The sequence below is a fragment of the Megalops cyprinoides genome, chromosome 2 (genome assembly GCF_013368585.1).
Source record: "Megalops cyprinoides isolate fMegCyp1 chromosome 2, fMegCyp1.pri, whole genome shotgun sequence".
Taxonomy (NCBI): Eukaryota; Metazoa; Chordata; class Actinopteri; order Elopiformes; family Megalopidae; genus Megalops; species Megalops cyprinoides.
In genome coordinates, this window is record NC_050584.1 from 55406190 (window position 1) to 55422898 (window position 16709).

At 47.7% G+C, this 16709-nt stretch overlaps 1 protein-coding gene across 7 annotated transcripts in view; it reads right to left on the minus strand.

Moving 5' to 3' along the window:
• Positions 1-1239: 1239 nt before the first annotated feature.
• Positions 1240-16709, minus strand: part of LOC118773109 (phosphodiesterase 4D interacting protein) — a 79339-nt gene continuing 63869 nt past the window's right edge. For 3 of the 7 annotated variants that reach the window (XM_036521878.1, XM_036521875.1, XM_036521871.1), the window contains 17 exons: positions 16245-16299; positions 11454-11701; positions 10923-11057; positions 10226-10423; positions 8963-9241; positions 8544-8675; positions 8328-8447; positions 7933-8113; positions 7383-7507; positions 6776-6991; positions 6523-6633; positions 6178-6383; positions 5942-6085; positions 5678-5816; positions 4982-5028; positions 4347-4407; positions 1240-3513 (listed from right to left, as the gene is read on the minus strand). In XM_036521878.1, coding sequence (XP_036377771.1) covers positions 3368-3513; positions 4347-4407; positions 4982-5028; positions 5678-5816; positions 5942-6085; positions 6178-6383; positions 6523-6633; positions 6776-6991; positions 7383-7507; positions 7933-8113; positions 8328-8447; positions 8544-8675; positions 8963-9241; positions 10226-10423; positions 10923-11057; positions 11454-11701; positions 16245-16299 — 2543 coding nt within the window. In that variant the 3' untranslated portion in view covers positions 1240-3367. The remainder of the gene's footprint in view (positions 3514-4346; positions 4408-4981; positions 5029-5677; positions 5817-5941; positions 6086-6177; positions 6384-6522; positions 6634-6775; positions 6992-7382; positions 7508-7932; positions 8114-8327; positions 8448-8543; positions 8676-8962; positions 9242-10225; positions 10424-10922; positions 11058-11453; positions 11702-16244; positions 16300-16709) is intronic. The other 4 variants (XM_036521873.1, XM_036521874.1, XM_036521877.1 and 1 more) reach the window with 4 other exon arrangements.

A 16709-nucleotide genomic window follows, 5' to 3' on the forward strand; every position in this document is an offset into this window, starting at 1 on the left:
CCACACAGGAAACTGCCTTTAATTGTTTCTGTGCTACCACAGGAATTGGTATCCTAGCCCTCCAGCTACCAAAGAGGATACACCCCGAGTTTCTGGTTAAGCTGACTATTAAATTTTTCACATACTAAACAAACTATGTCAATTGTTTCAGCTTAATAAATGTGAAATAGATGCTCACACACAGACTGCAGCAGTCTGTTCTGTCTGGTGTGACCTAAATAAAGCCAGACCTTCACTGTATCACTGTATCCATGAGAAATCAGCAGGAAAAATCAACAACTTGCTGAGCAGGACTGACATCCCACCAGACCTGATGGGCAGCATTGTAGCATAGTGGTTAAGGAGCAGGACCTGCAACTGAATGGTTGCTGGTTTGATTCCCCATGGGGTCACCGCTGCTGGGCAAGGCACTTAATCCACAATTGCCTCAGTAATTATCCAGCTGTATAAATGGATTACACTATAAAAACCTGTAATTGATGTAAGTCACTATGGTGGCTGAATGTCAATAATGTAATGTAATGACAGTTTGCATCATACTGATATGAGGTCAACATATTAAAAAAAAAAAGAGTTCAGTAATCACGTAATGCTGTAAAAAAAACATTTTCCATCAAGTTATGGTTCTGCTGATCTGAGCCCCTCTTCCTCCTCTTGCTCCCTCTTATTTTTAGAGGTAACAATGGTTTTAGCAAATCACCCCCATACAGACAATCTTTGAGTATCTGGTGTATCTCTATTGCAAATAAACAAGTGAGATCTGGATCATAAAGGCAATTTTATAAATTCATGGACAATATGCAGTAAAGTCTCCTCTGCTGGAAAAGTCACTGAAAAGTATATAATCAAATTTAATTTGATATTAACTGTTTCACTGCTGATATCCCGATTGATCAACTGTCCTCATTTGCGGCTGCATCATGCTTGAAAGCATTCACACCTCTTGTTATGGGTGTTTCACAAAAGGGATACTGTCACAGAATTGTCATTATTTAATTAAGGAATAAATAAAAACACTGGAATACATGGGGCACAACTTGAACACCACTTCAGCTGCAGCACTGATTTCACAGTGCTTTCCATAGCCCCCCCTCTCTGTTTCGAAGCGAGGTTGTATTAAAATATGCTTTGATATTTTTTTGGAGGAAATCAAAAAAAGATGTGGGCTAATCTGAGGAAATTTGACTTCATGAGTCATGCACACAATTCACGTGGTGAAGAAAGATGCACACAAGAGGATTTATTTAATTCCTTTTTTAAGCGAAGTCTTTGAGGACACCCTTTATTCTGCACAACACACACATTGTCAGGTTCAGAGACAGAGCCCATGGGGTCTGTGACAGCATACATGGAAACAGTCCATCTTCTCACACAATCAGCTACACAAACAGCTTCTGTATCAAAGCACTCTCCAGTCACTATATACATATGATACAAGGCCCACATCTAGCAAAATGTGATCCACTGCTGCCCTCTGAAGAAAGGAGCCAACGTTATTTCAAACATGTAGATTTTGCATATAATGTTTTCACTCTTTGGTTTCCCCCTTACTGTTTCCTTATTGAATCTACAGTTCCAAATGTATGCTTGACTTGGGGTTGCATTCCAGAACTGGGCAAAGCTCAAGGACACTGAACAAGTTGTACAGTAGCACAAACAAGGCCATATTGCCAGATTTAAACATCTGATCGTCTAAGATAGATGGCGCTACATTGTTACACTACCAGACTACTCTCAAGCTGTTTCAAAGCAAGAAAATCGAACCACCCACTACTCCTTGGTTAGTTTGCATGTGGACTTCAATACGTAAAGTTAGTAAAACGGCATTAGCTTTAACAAATTAAACTCAGACATGACACCGGGCAGAAAACATGGCACTTGAAAAGCTAAAATATAGGCTTACGTGTATTCTATGACCCCAACAACAGAAAAAGAGCAGAGCTATAGGCTAATGCACAACTTTCCAACTGCATGTATAGCAAACGAGATACATACTGAGCACACAAAGAGAAGATGAATGTAACAGAAAGCAGGTCATATACAGCAAACACAGCTCAGAAACACCTCTGCATGTGACAGTGTTACTGAAAAGTACAATAAAGAGGTATTTCCCACTACCCTGCCAAAGTTTGACTTTTTAATAAGTACGGAGCACATCTAACATCTATTGCAACTGCAAGGGAATGTTACACAAATCTTAGTCAAGTAGAATAATTTCAAGAACCGGGAAGACATCGAAGACTTAGGATGTAGGTGTTTTTGCAGCAGGGGTTATATTTCTGCTCATGAGAGCACTTATTTTAGGGTTTGCAGTTGCATGTAAAACCTATAGCTTAAATGACCCAGTAATGTTTGGTCCATTTTATATACACTTCTAACTTATGAATGACCTAATGTTCAAAAATTAAAAACATGACTGGACCAAACACCAAATCATTAACCCCCACCCCCCACCCCCCAACTTGCTCTTTAAAGATAGCCAAAAGGCACCAACACTAGGGTGTCAAGTGACACAAAGTCAATGGGCCAATGAGGACTCTGTTCCGAGCCAACAACATGTCAATAATATGACAAGGCGATGAGGACTTCAAACTTTGGCAGGACTGGTGATCCCTGTTGAAGAAACATAGTGTTTCCTTTCTTTACCTCCACATGCTACGCTGCCAAAACTGTGTATATGATAATGGTGACTGAGCTCAGTCAGTAGTATTGCACAAATATTGCACTGATGGTCTTATTCCTTGTGCTGTCATGGTGAACTTTCAGTGTCAGTTGAAGCTGGTGCAGTGTATAGCTCTTATTGCACATGCTCATCTAGAACCCTTTATTCTAGGGCTGAAAGACATTACTCTCCATGATTCAAAATGCTTCAGAATGGCTGGAAAACCATTCATTGTCATTCAGAAAAGAAATGGAATATAATAAATACGTTTATATATTAATCTGCTGTATTCATATAGCTTGATCCTGTAATTTCAGAAAATGCTTTCTCAGCAATGAGAAAAAAAAATCTAGAACATCTTCACCAATACATGACCGTGTCAAAAATGCTTTTCTAAGGCAGCACAGTGGGAGGACCAAAAGGACCTGATTGGTTGGATCCACATTACAGTATGGCTTGCATAACGACATGCAACAACATTTAGCAAACAGGACTGGTTCGTTGAGGTGATCTCAGAATCGTTTCCCTTTTGACGCTCGCAAGTCGAAATTGTTGTAGTCAAGACAGTCAAGACAGCTGGAAATTATTTCTGAGCAGTGTTTGGAGAGGAAGACTGCCGAGGGGAAAACAGATGTACAGCTATTTCCCTTTGGATGAGCGAACACTCGAGTGCCGGACAGATCTGAAGATGCTAAACCGCGTGGGCTAATACGTGGCAAGCTGAAGGAGGCGTGGTCCGCCTTGATTCCTGGAGTCCCGCTGGCTGGGGGTTCCAATGGCTGACCCCAGGCCGCGAGGGCTCACGAAACCCCAATCAGGAGGGTGTTCACGGGAACCTCGTGGGATTTCACCTGGGCGGGGGATGTGGGGAAAAAAGCGGGTTACTTAACGTGCTGGCATATGTGCTGATGATTACTCACATGGCAAGAGTTTACCACTGAGTGGTGACCATGTAATGCTGATTAGCACTGACACAACAGTAACTTCCCAGAACCCCACAGTGAGTCTGCAGGAGATGTTAGATGGTTCCCTGCCTACTTTGAAATGAAACACTTGGGTGTCTAAAAGTTTCCCAGCTATACCCCCCCCCCAAAGCAGAGAGAATCTGATCAGATTTTGTCACATTCTACAACATCATGTTCTGCAAGCCAACATCAAGGAATTCTTAACTGCTGCTGCAAAGACACGTTCTGACTGTTTCGACATGACATGGTTTTCTTTTATGACCTCAGAAGTTTGAGGTATTCCACATTTATGAAAAACATACACCATATGAAAGCAGGTCCTGCAAGTGTCCACTGCAGTAAGCTGGCAGATACTGTCACAAAGTTCTTGTGTGGAAGTTACTAGTTTAAAACAAAGCATCAGTCCATGTTTTTGTGTTTCAGTGGTTTTTTTTGTTAATTTTCACACATTTAAAAAGAAACAAGGGTAGCTAAATACGCTTAAAAATATTGCCCCACACACAAAATGACCAAAAACGGGGTCAAAAAAGTACAGACAAACCCAGGTATCCTACAAATGGAAACTCTCTGAGGCTACTCTGCCCTGCCCTTTTTTTGCCAATAGGTGGCAGCATTTCCTCTTGCGCCCCTGAGATGCTGTTTCTAGACAGGCATGAGGGATGGCAAGCAGTGATGGCAGGCACAGGCAGAGCACAAGCCAGCGTGCAGCACTGGAGTACCTTTACCAAGGCGGGGGGAGGAAGAGGAGGAGCATAGGGAGGAAATCTTGTACTCGTTCTTCTGGATATACTCAGGGGTTGGGGAAGAAAGTGGCAGAAACAAGATCGGGTCAGGGAGAGAGAGGGAAAAGCAGAGAGACAGAGAGTAACTCTTGACAAAAACAAGTATCCCTGACTAGCCGCCGCCAGCTGGCAGCACTGTCATCTCCAATACCATTACTGACGCTAAGTCTCACTCAGGTTTTCTCAGATTTGTACTTTACAACTATTCAACTAAGAGATAGAAATTTAATTTGATAATGTAAAATGATTTTGTCAACGCTATTTTGACAATGCGTTAATACCAAAATAAGGACTGAAAGGTGTTCTAGAGGATACAGGATGACCCCGACTGTATTTTTCCAATGAACCCCATTTTGACATCACAGAACAAACAGCAATCGCATTTGGATAGCTTTCATTCCATTACTGACCTGCACAAGATGAACCTGTAATGGACCTCGCTCTCTACCAAATTAAATTTGTCTTTCAGGATGTCGGTTATCCCATTTTTTGTAGCGCAGAATTATTAGTGGTATAAATAACAACAAAGGTCAGGAAAATATTTCGAAAGAATTCAAACCGTCAGGACTCACCTCCAAGTTTGTCCGAGCTTTCTTGAGGACATCACGTGTTCTTGACACTGTAACCCAAAGCAAAAAAAGAGAGACTGGGTCATCATCTAACACAACATGATTCGAACACACATGGCTTTGTGAGGGAAGTCTAGCAGTGGAACAGCCAAAGTTAGACAACCGCCAACCCACATTAACCTCTAAGCACATTTCATTTTCCTCAGCTAGGGCTCCTCTAGTAACCTCTCTGATAGGGAGGATATGACTATGACTACAGAGAGGGACAGCGAAACATGCCACAGGCAATAGAGAAGATTTCATCCAAAATCACAGAATGACTCGCAACATCAAGCCATAATTGAACTGCCCTGGTGCACAATTGTTGCACACCAGCCACTGCAACATCTCAGAGTTCTCACAGGCTTGCAGTGTGGGGCCACAGTGTGGTCTAGTGGCAAGGAGCTGGGCTTGTAACCAAAATGTTCCTGGTTTGATTCCCCACTGCGGGCACTGCTGCTGTATCCTCGGGCGAGGTACTTAACCTAGAATTGCCTCAGTAAATATCCAGCTGTACAAATGGGTAACATGTAAAATGTAAAACTGTACCCTATGCAAGCTGCTCTGGAAAAGAGCGTCTGCTAAGTGACAATGATGTTATGTAATGCTTGCAGTGAATTAGAGGTGGCATGGAGGAGGGTAGAGGAGAGAGAGACTCACACTGGCCCACGATGAAGTGTTCCATGCTTTCCTTGCTGCGGTTGGTGTTCCTCAGCCTCTCAATGGCGTCCTGCAGCATCCTCTCCTGCTCCGTGATCCTCTGCCTCAGCTGCTGGATCTCCTCCTTCATGGACTGCTCCTGGAAACCACGGAAAAAACACCACAGAACGTTACGCAAAGCGCCACGGGTGGTGGCTCAAACCGAAGACCCTCGGCTCTGCCCTGCTGGGGCAGCCGCCGTCTGGCGCGGGGGTTAGGTCGGACCTTCTTGAGGTGCCGGGCGGAGGCCTCACTGCTGGGAAGGGCTGCCCTCCAGAACATCTTGAGGAGGGAGGCGGCCTCGTCCAGGATCTGCCCCAGGGTTTTGGCATTGGTCAGGAGGCTCTTCATACAGCTGTAGTCCACAGCCTGCAAACCCACACAGAGGGACACAGGGTGAGAATACAGGGACAGAGCCTTGAGCCTCCGCTGGGACAAGGGTCGGCTGTGTGTCTCCTCACCTTGGCGGAGCCGACCTCCAGCAGGGCGGAGCTGAGGGACGACTGCAGCGCGGCCTCCATCTTCTGAACCAGCACCTTGCCCTCCAGGATCTGCTGCTGCAGGGCGTTGAAGTCGTCCACGTGACCCACGGCGTGCCGCCCTTTCTTGCTGGCAAACGAGCCGTCCGGCGCCTCTCCTTCCAAAGCTGCGTGCGGCTTCAAGATGTCTGCAGAGGGAAACAGATCTCGGGTTTAATAGGGTGGGAAACCTGCATGACGGTGTTAGTATTCTCAAATGGCAGAATCAATGCCCTCACTCTATGGGCTAACTAGCTCTGATCTGAGGTAATGGGTTTGGATCCACACCGTTAGTTGTGAGGTCTGGATCATTCAGTTCTGTGGATTTGGAGAGCATGGAGTATGAGGAGCCAGGGTTGAAGAGCCCAGTGTCTCGGACAGGTGGAGAGGGCGCAGGATCTGTGTGGGGGGGAAAACCACAGATAGCATTCAGACATGAAGCCATCAAACAAACTATTATCACACATACACCACACGTGAATCGGTTAGCGAGTGCTGGCGAGGTGAGGTGGCTCGAGGCAGGGGCCTGTCTGTCCCTCACCGTGGAAGAGCTGCTTCCTGCAGCCACTGTCCCGGTGGCCACCGATGGAGATGCTGGAGGGGCGGGTCTCTCCGCGGGCCACGCCTCCACCCAGCTGCTCCTCCAGCTGCGTGCGCAGGGAGCTGTTCTCCTGCACACTGCGTTCCAGCTGCACGCGCAGACCGCGCACCTCCACCAGCAGCTGGCTGAGCTCCGGCTCCTGAGCTCCATACCCTGCTGAAAACACACACACACACACACACACACACACACACACACACACACACACACACACACACAGCAGCCTGCTGTCAGATCTCCCCTTCTACATAATAGCAAGTGAAAATCACACAACACTGAAATCCATTAGCTCTCTCCCATGCACACAATTTCATTTTAGGGACGTATGCATGACATTACACCACATGCATTTAGCAGATGCTCTTATCCAGCACAACAGAACGCAAGTGCATCCATTCAAGTTGAATGAGTTAACAGTGTCAAACCAGGCTATGCACGTGTATGAGATTGCTTGTTAGTTTTCTCTCTGTTTCTCAGACTCAGACTGCATCAGTTTCCTCTTGCTTTGCGTGCAGCAGTGGTTCTCCTGCTGCTCCTCAGGGCTCACCTGTACGGGGGCTCTTGGCGGCTCCGCACACGCGCTCGTACACCTGCAGCTCGCACTGCAGGGAGTGCAGGAGCTGACGGCTCTCGGACAGCTGCTGCTGGAGCAGGTGCACCTCGTGCCGTAGCCTGGACACACAACAGAGAAGCAATCAACTCACCCAGCGCACATCACGAACTTCATCAGGAATTAAAGTGATCCTCAACATTAGGCTACAGTAAGCATGGGAATAGCGCTCCCAATACAAAGCAGTCAACAGGGAGGTTAGTGTAACGAATGGAAGCCACCAACAGCGAGATTCCATTCAGGACAGTAACCTTCTTTTAGTAAAACCTACAATATCCCCAAACTACTGTGAAATGTGAGTACTGATTCCATCACTGCACCGCATACTGTTATAATTATTCCCACAATATACAGAATATCACAGTGCATGGTTTCTGCAACATACAGGAAATCACAGTGCATTATATTGTGAAGCTCTCAGAGATGCTGTACGTTGTAAAGGTCTCCACAGCAGTGGGTGTGACCTCTTTCGGGCGGGTGCCGGTACCTGTTTGTGCGCTCCTGGCTGGTCTGCCGCAGCTGCTGGATCTCCTGCGCCTGCTCGCAGCTGTGCGCCTGCAGCCTCCTGTTCTCCTCCCGCCACTGCTCCACCTCCAGCTCCGCCTGCTTCAGCCGCGCCCGGCCACTCACCACCGCCTCCCGCAGCTGCTCCATCTCCTTGCAGCTGTCTGAGAGAGACACACACACACACACACCTCTCAGCTAAAATCGAAGACACCTGTCTTGGCATGTACCTTGGTTTTCTTGTAGCTGATTCTAGCACATTGCCTTAAACACAAAAACACCACCTGTCAATCTATAGCAGTCGAAAGTCCTTAAAAACAGACACGCTTCCAGAGCTGTTTTTCTACCAAAGGGGAAAAACCTGATACTGAATGATACCTCTGTTAGCCTGCTCGAGTCGGGCCTGAAGGCCCAGGTTCTCCTCTTTCAGGGCTCGGTTCTCATTGGACAGCTGACTGACGGAATCCAGGCCCTGGATGTAGATGTTAGTGGGAGCCCCTGCAGAGAACAGCAGACTCAGTGAGGACTGCTGGGGCTGCTAAGAGCAGCAGTGTTACAGTAGTATGTTTGACTTGCGATGTCACAGCTTCTTACCGCCTTCTCTGCCTGTGGTCGCCAGCCTCTCCTCCAGCTGCTGCCTCAGGCGGTCATTGGTTCGGATGGAGTCCTCCAGACGCTGGCGTAAGCTGCGGATCTCTCTCAGGTGTTCCTCAATAAGATCAGCACCTGAATCATGCCAAACACACAAGCGCACACTAGAACCTCACACAGAGATCCCGTACAGAGATCTAAGAGACCATACGGGAAACTCGAACAGAGATATACACAGATGACACAGGAAATACACAAATATCAATGGAGAGCACACTAGAACCTCAAACAGAAATGCACAGAGCACAGAGATCTAACGTATCCGCACAGGGGCTGCACACAGACATAAGCAAAGACCACACAGGGACTGCACGCAAAAATACACAAAGCACTACATACAGAAGTAGACTGCTTGGCTGTACCTGTGTGGCTGGTGCCAGACTGATATCCAGATGACCCAGACGAGACATCGCCATAAATGCCCGTTCTGATTGGCCGTGGAATATGAGACATATCCCACAATGCACTGCTCTCCAGCAGACTTAAATCCGCCTTCAAAGTGGAGCTTGCATTGGGGGTGGTGGCGAGCTGAGGCTGGGGGAAGGCGTGATGAGACAGCGAGAGGTAACTGCCGGGGTCCGGCTGGGAGCGGGCAGCCAGGGGGAAGCCGGACAGAGGCTTGACATGAGGGACAGCAAAGCCTGCATCAAAAAGATACAACAGTAAACACTGGTGCCCCGCTACATTCACACACATCACAGTTCACCCCTCAGTGTATGCCATAGGGACTAAGGAATCAGTCACATCCCTATCTGAGAGTCATGGAAACACTCCATTACATTACATTACAAGTCGCTCTGGAGAAGAGAATCTACTAAATGACAATGATTCCAGGAATATACAGAAAGGGATGATTTCATTACAAATCTGCACTATTGCATGTTGAAAGCATTAGCCTTACAACACATATTCCTTGTCTCCCTGGTTTACAGGAGAGGGTGAATTGGGAGTTAAAGTGCGCGTGTGGGAGAGAGGTGTGCATGGGAAAGCCGTGCATGAGTGAGCAGGCTAACAGCACGGCCCGCAGCGGCTTGGGGCCAGGGCCGCGTGGCTTCAGCAAGCAGCGCTGAGCAAACTCTTCTCGCTTGGCCGCGCTGCCGCTGCCGCCACAACAGGCTTCTCCATCCGAGCCTGCGGTCAGCACATTTCCACATCCTGTTCATTCACACAAAAATCACAAGCATTCACGAGCAGCGGGGGTAACACGCAGCACTGAAACACTATACAGGCCTGGCTTCATCATTACAAGGGCAAAAATGTTAGTTAACCAGCAGCTATCATGCTAGCAATTCTTTACTTTAGGTTATTTTATTTATAGCAAGTTCACCATTATACATCACAGCACGGGGCCTCAATTCAAAGTGTCAGTGTACTTGTGTTAATTAATTCACTCATTAATGTTCCCAATCAATCAAGCATATCCCATGGCCAGTTATAGTCAGCTGACTATTAAAAATCAATAGGTAATGCATGGTGTGCTGATGATGGGTTCAGAAGCGTCAGCAGCCTGTGACGAGTCCAAGCAGTGTGTGTGTGGGGCGGGGGGCAATGTGAGTCACTCTGTGATACACATAGGCACGCACACACACACACACACACACACACATGTGCGCAGGCACGCTCACTCTCTCCCAGCTGTCTCTGCAGCATCTGCAGCTCCTGGTGCACCTCGGCCAAGGAGAACGCCCCGGCACCGTGGTAACCGGGCCGCAGGAGGGCGGAGTGAGGGTCAAAGAGCATGGACCCCCTCTGACCTGAGAGGTCAGGGCGGTCGTGACTCAGGGGCATGGGGAGGGGATTGGACATGGGTCCAGAACTGAGGCCTGGGGACAAGCAGAACAGAGAAGGATACACCAGGCCATTCAGGTGCTTTGGACAATGACCATAGATGGAGCCACAGCTTTCAAGAGCTTCCAAATGTAATGCTCATGGATAACACCAGACATCCTATTTCACTAGTAAGAAAGCACACCCTCTGTGTGATATTCATTGGTTTAAGAACTACTTATCTGACAGCCTTACAACTACCATATACTCCCAAGCAGATGCTACAACCTGAATTTCCTGGGATCAACAGCACAGAGGCTAAACATTTCAATGTAACACACAGAGAATAGGCTATCTTGCTGGTGAATAGGCAACACTACTGAGGTCTGAAATGAATTACAGATGAGAAATAAGACTAAAAAATAAGAATGAAATTCTTACATTCTATGTTAAGCTAGACACAGTGAAGGCTATATTCAAACAGTCTACAGATGCCCATACATATTCACAACTGGAATCTGCAATGGCTTCTGGTGCCTGTAATTCTCAGCCTACCTTGATTGTCCACAGGCTTGTGCGGTGTGCACGGCATGCTGGGACAGCCGATGGAGGACTGAGCCCCATGTGATGCAGTGGTGGATGATGGGACAGATGAGTGCTGTGGGGTGGTGCCACTGTGACAGTGTGAATCTGAAAGAAAATGGTGCAGTGTGAAGAATCAAAGGGTTGGCGTGGATGTGATGGAGCCTCTGAGAAGTGCACCGGCACCAGCATCAACTAATTCCACAGTCCTCTTGTCTCATCTGGATTTGCCTCATGGTACCTACATAAGCACAGCTCATTCCTGCTGGCTCTGAAATAAGGAAATGGCAGTAAAGGAGAAAATAACTAAATGCTAAACTAAATGACACTTCATGTTTCTGTTTCCAAGGAATTTCATTTGTTGTGTGCGTCTGTGTGACATGCGTGTGTGTGTGTGTGTGTGCGTGTGCGCACACGTGCACGCGTTTGTGTTTGCACGCGTGTGTGCGTTTTTACACGCCTGTGTGTGTGCACGCATACACATGGAGACTGTGTGTACTGTACCTGCGAGGGTCTGCCTGGGACACGGACGCTCCTCCGGGGTGTACTCGCTGGCTGCATCCACATCCGAACACAGCTCCAGGTCCTCATGGGTGGACCCTTGCTCATCTGACACGAAGGAGGTGCGGTCCGATTGGTCGGTGGTCTCGGACAGGGCGTGGCTGCTGGAAGGAGTGTCTGGGCGCTGCTGTTTAAGCTTGGTGCGAAGGGACTCGATGATCTTATCTTTCTGCTGGAGCTCTTTGCTAAGCCTAGACAGACAGTCAACACAGTACAATAGGCAAGGTCAGTGCATGTGCGAGACAATATCAGTTTAGAGATCATCTCCGCAGGACACCAGACAAAGTCAGTGGAGACAGCACTGATACCAGGATACCGCAATCCTTTCCAATGCAATACACATGATTAAAAACAAATGTAGGCTCAAATTGCAAAACCTTTTCCTTGCACAATTCACAATACACTCCAGATGCTGCCCTGTAAAAGGTTCTGTGTCTTAGCCTTGAGCCAAGCTGTCTTCGTTAAGCTGAATTAATTGACAGGACAGTGACCATGATCAGACACTGTAGAAGGCTAAAAGCCTTATATCTGACCTGCTGGCAGTTCCCAGAGCCACAAGGAGTCCTTCTTATTATTTCACAAACAAGCAAGCACTTGCTCACGCAAGTACACAGACACACATACACAGACACATGCACGCATACATGCACTGTTCCTGTAGGTGAGCGTGCTCTTCTGTTGCTGTAGGTGAGCGTGCTGTTCTATTCCTGTAGGTGTGTGTGCTGTTCTGTTCCTGTAGATGAGCGTGCTGCTCTGTTCCTGTAGGTGAGCGTGCTGTTCTGTTCCTGTAGGTGAGCGTGCTGTTCTGTTCCTGTAGGTGTGTGTGCTGTTCTATTCCTGTAGGTGAGCGTGCTGCTCTGTTCCTGTAGGTGAGCGTGCTGTTCTGTTCCTGTAGGTGAGCGTGCTGTTCTGTTCCTGTAGGTGTGTGTGCTGTTCTATTCCTGTAGGTGAGTGTGCTCCTCTGCTCCTGTAGGTGTGTGTGCTCCTCTGCTCCTGTAGGTGAGTGTGCCGTTCTGACCCTGCCTTACTTTTCCGTCTGTTTCTGCAGGACTCTCCTCTCCCTCTCCAGCTGCTTCCTGAGGAAGGCCAGCTCCCGCTCCTGTGCACGGCACTCCCACAGCGAGAAGGAGAAGAGCGACTCGCGGTACAGGGGGCTGCTCTTTGACAGCATTGACTTCCACAGAGGGGCCATGGCGCTGCCACGTGCCCGGCCCTCCACCTGTCCTCCCTGGGCTACCGCGCGAGCATCCAGGCCACCGTGATCCAGGATCCAGTCCAACCAGCAGGCTAACTCCACAGACGGCAAAACCCACGAGGCTACTGATGTACTGAAGGGATACCACGCTCAGCACTGGGTCCAAAAAAATTCAACATTAATTGACAGCTCTACTGTTGCACTGTGCTAGCCATTGCTGATCTGCTCGTTCCTCTTCAGCTGGGGTTCCTTGCAGTCTGAATCGGTCAGCTCGGTGCAAGGCTTGTGTGCATTCTGACCATAGTTCCTCCACACAGTGGACGCTGACACAGTGCTGCGCAGTCCGACCCGAGTCGGGCCACGGACGCTCCCCCACACCCGCGCCCCTGAGCGGGGAGATTAGCGTGACTCAGCCGCTCTGAGCCTCTTACAGCCTTGCGGGACCCGGCAGTGCCTTGTGCGCAGCAGCAGATGTCCTAAGAGAACTTCTCGCTTTTACTCTCTCTATTCAAACTCTTCAAAAGCCTCCGTCCAGCCCTCGCGCAGGAGGGGCCCCACGTAACCGCGTCTCGAAAGGCGATTTCTCTTCGATGAGCGGCCAAACACAACAGCTGATTTTTTTTCAGTGGAACATGTACGGGCGGGGAGAGGAGAGTCCTTGCCTGTGGGCTGCTCTGTCCTGCCTACATTAAGGGAATACTTCATTAAAGAGGGAGCCGCTCTCTGGTGCCCATGGGTGCAAACTGACCGGTCAAATATAATGTGCTTCCATCTTTTAAAATTTCCCCCACAGGACTGGCACAACACTGCTGTCAGGTGGTCTTGTTGAGTATCTTCACAGATGACCACAAAGACCTGTGCATATCTTTAGAAGAGGCTCCAACATCATGTTTATGCATTTTAAAATGGTGAGAAATACATTCAGACTGATACAAAAAGACTGACTGCTAGCTCAGTCAAAACATGAAAATATTAAAAAATGAAAGAAAGTACTGGAAGGTTACTGTGCTTAGAGAGGCAACTTTCTCTGAGCCAGAGGTCCAAACACTAAAAAGCTCACTCTGGCTTTAACTGTTACTGACCTATTTACTGCAAGCACTTAATATCTTAACCTGATTAATGCCCAAGTCAACCACTCTCAAAGTCCAGCTGGTAATACAAATCAAACCTTCCTGAAGACAGAGAAAACAAAATCAATCAAATTTTGTTTGCGACAGTAAAACAACAAATAACAGCCTCAGGTTAAATGAACAGGCTGGTACTGAATCACATACGGTCTATTGCACCTGGTCAGCCATCTGTCCAGGAAAAATGCAGGGTTCTCTTCAAATGAGACTCTAGACAACAAAGACAAATGTCTCTGATGGTCTTCAGTGGGCGTATAGACTCTTCTTCCAATGCGGAGAAGGCAAAACACTCATAATCCTTCATGAACAAATACAAAAATAAAAATGCATGCCATCCACAGGAATACGAGATTCAGTCCAGGCCAGGCAAACCACAGAAGAGCAGGTCTGAGGAGGCACATTCGAATGTGAGGAAGGCAGAGGGTCTGCCTTCGCAGTGACACTCGTCACTCAGACAAGGGTGTCTCCGCGCGGTCGCACAGCCCTCGGTGGAATAAAGCAGCTTGCTGTAAGTCTCTTTCCACCTGTCTGGTGCTCTCACCAGCTGGAGCGTGCTGGCTCACCATGGCTGCAGCGTCATGAGTGGAGAGCAAACACCAGAGCGCTTAAGGTCAGCGGACGACCCGGCGAACCCAGCGTGGGAGCGATTTCGCTGGCCGCCGAGCCTTTTCAGAGCAGCGGACAACAGCCAGGGAACCCCTGCAGGCCCTATCGCACTGTTATAGCACTCCACCGGGACAGAACACACAGAAAGACCCCTCTCCCTTCCGCTCCCCCTGCCAGTCTCTGGCCGCCTGCTCAGCCGGCGAGGAGATAATCCACCCGATAGGGTCAGACGGCCGGTTGAACCAGAGGGCAAGTCTGCGGGCGGACCGTGTTCAGGTGGAAACCGCAGTCACGGGGAAAAAAGAAAAAAAGACAGCGTAGCGCTTGTGCAAATCCCTAGAGAGGCGACGGCTCCGTGCGGGACGTTAGCAGCGACTGTTCTCAGAGAACACAAACAGACCGCTTGCGCCGCTCACGCTGCTGTCTGGTCATCTGGCTAATGCCCAGAGCAGATGCACGGGGGTGGAAAAAAAAGGGATCTGCTCAGGCACTGAATCCCCCAGGCACCAACTGGGGGGGGGGGGAGGTATCCAATCAAACTGCTTGTTACCATAGGCTCTCAGAGGGAGCCCTAGAACCAGCCATGACATTACACAGCGAACCCCTGACTCTTCACATTAGCGCAACACTGCTTTCCGGCAGCAGTGTTAAATGAGGACAAGAGCAAAGCACGCACGCTTTCATCGAGCCGTGAGGGTCTGTTCCACAGGAGTTAGTGGCTGGGGCTAAGGAACTCGACTCGTAAAAAGAGGTCTACATCAACGGACCTGATGTGATTTGATGGGATGGTATGTCACATGATATGCTTGCCTTTACCTCGGCGCCGAGGAGGTCACCATTTCAGTGCCTCTAAACCACCAGTTCAGCTTGTAGCGATTAATGTCATGTGGATTGATTGTCCGCGCGTGTCCCACATCATTCGGGAAACCGATAACGGCCCTGACAGACACCGAGCTGCCTGCGGATCAATGTTTTTCAGAGCCCTGTGGGGTGGTGTACTCACCGCCAGCTGGGGGTCAGATTATACAGAACCAACACTACTCTGCCCAAATCTACGCTTATATAACCACTGCCCATGCAATATAAACAGCAGATCAGAGTTTTAATTATGTCACACACTGCTCATGTCTGTCAGATTGGAGCCATGGTGTTCTTGTTTTAAGAATAATCTCATGGTCTTCCTTTTTATTAACACTGGAAGAATTAAGAACTCACATCCTGCCTTGTCTCCTTCACAGATCCATACTCACACTATTTCTCACATTAAAATAGTGCTCCGGTACCTTGATGCATTCTTAATTAATTAAAAAAGTAGCTTGTTTTGTTTTATTCTGAAGTGAGATTAAGCGTATATGGTAATATCTAAATAAATAGAAATGAACTTAGATTTAATTAAGTATCCATATGTATTTTATTAGATGTTTCAGATACTAGATGTTTATATTCCATGATTTTATTTATTTGCTGCTTTGATAAGTAGATGAGAAAGTATTATGGTGAGTTTCTCTGTGGGGTCATTCTTAAAACCAATGGTTTAATAACCAAAATGATGACATACAGACAGGGATTGAGAGTGCCTATGATAAATATTTGCAAGGAACACCGGAGAGCTGCACACATCATGTGTTATCTGCCCTCACTGAAGGAGACGTCAAAGTTGCTGAACTGGACGCTTGTGACCAGGAACTGAAGGGAGGTGAAAGGGCAAATGCAGGAAGTCAGTGAGGTGAGCCTCATAAGGGCATCCTGTGTATATAAGAGTATGTGTGGGACAGACAGGACTGGGAGGGCTTTTCTGAAACTCACCGTAGAGCAAGCAGCTCATGGCCCATTTTGTCATCGGGGAGTTCAGAGTGGTCCCCTGTCAAGAGAGGACGAGGCAGAGAGTATTTACATACAGTTCTCTTCCTGTCACTCAACACAATTCCTCACTTTAGCCATATTTCAGACTTTCTTCCCACCACTGATTTTTGATGTCTACATGCAACTATTGTTTAACAGCTTCATTATTGTAGTTTTCTTTTTATACATGGGGGAAAAACCACTAAAACTAAAATATGTCAGAGCTTGGGGGAAGAGAACGAAAAGATCGGAATGTCTGAACGCTATGTGGATGGATATTAACACTTTATATTTCAGTTTACTTTGTATTTATGTGTTTAAACAAACACATCACATTATATAGACATATCTGTGGTCAGTTTTGGCAGGAGAAAACAGGAGGAGATAACAACAGGAGATAACCAAAAATTTGAGTATCGCAAAGCTACA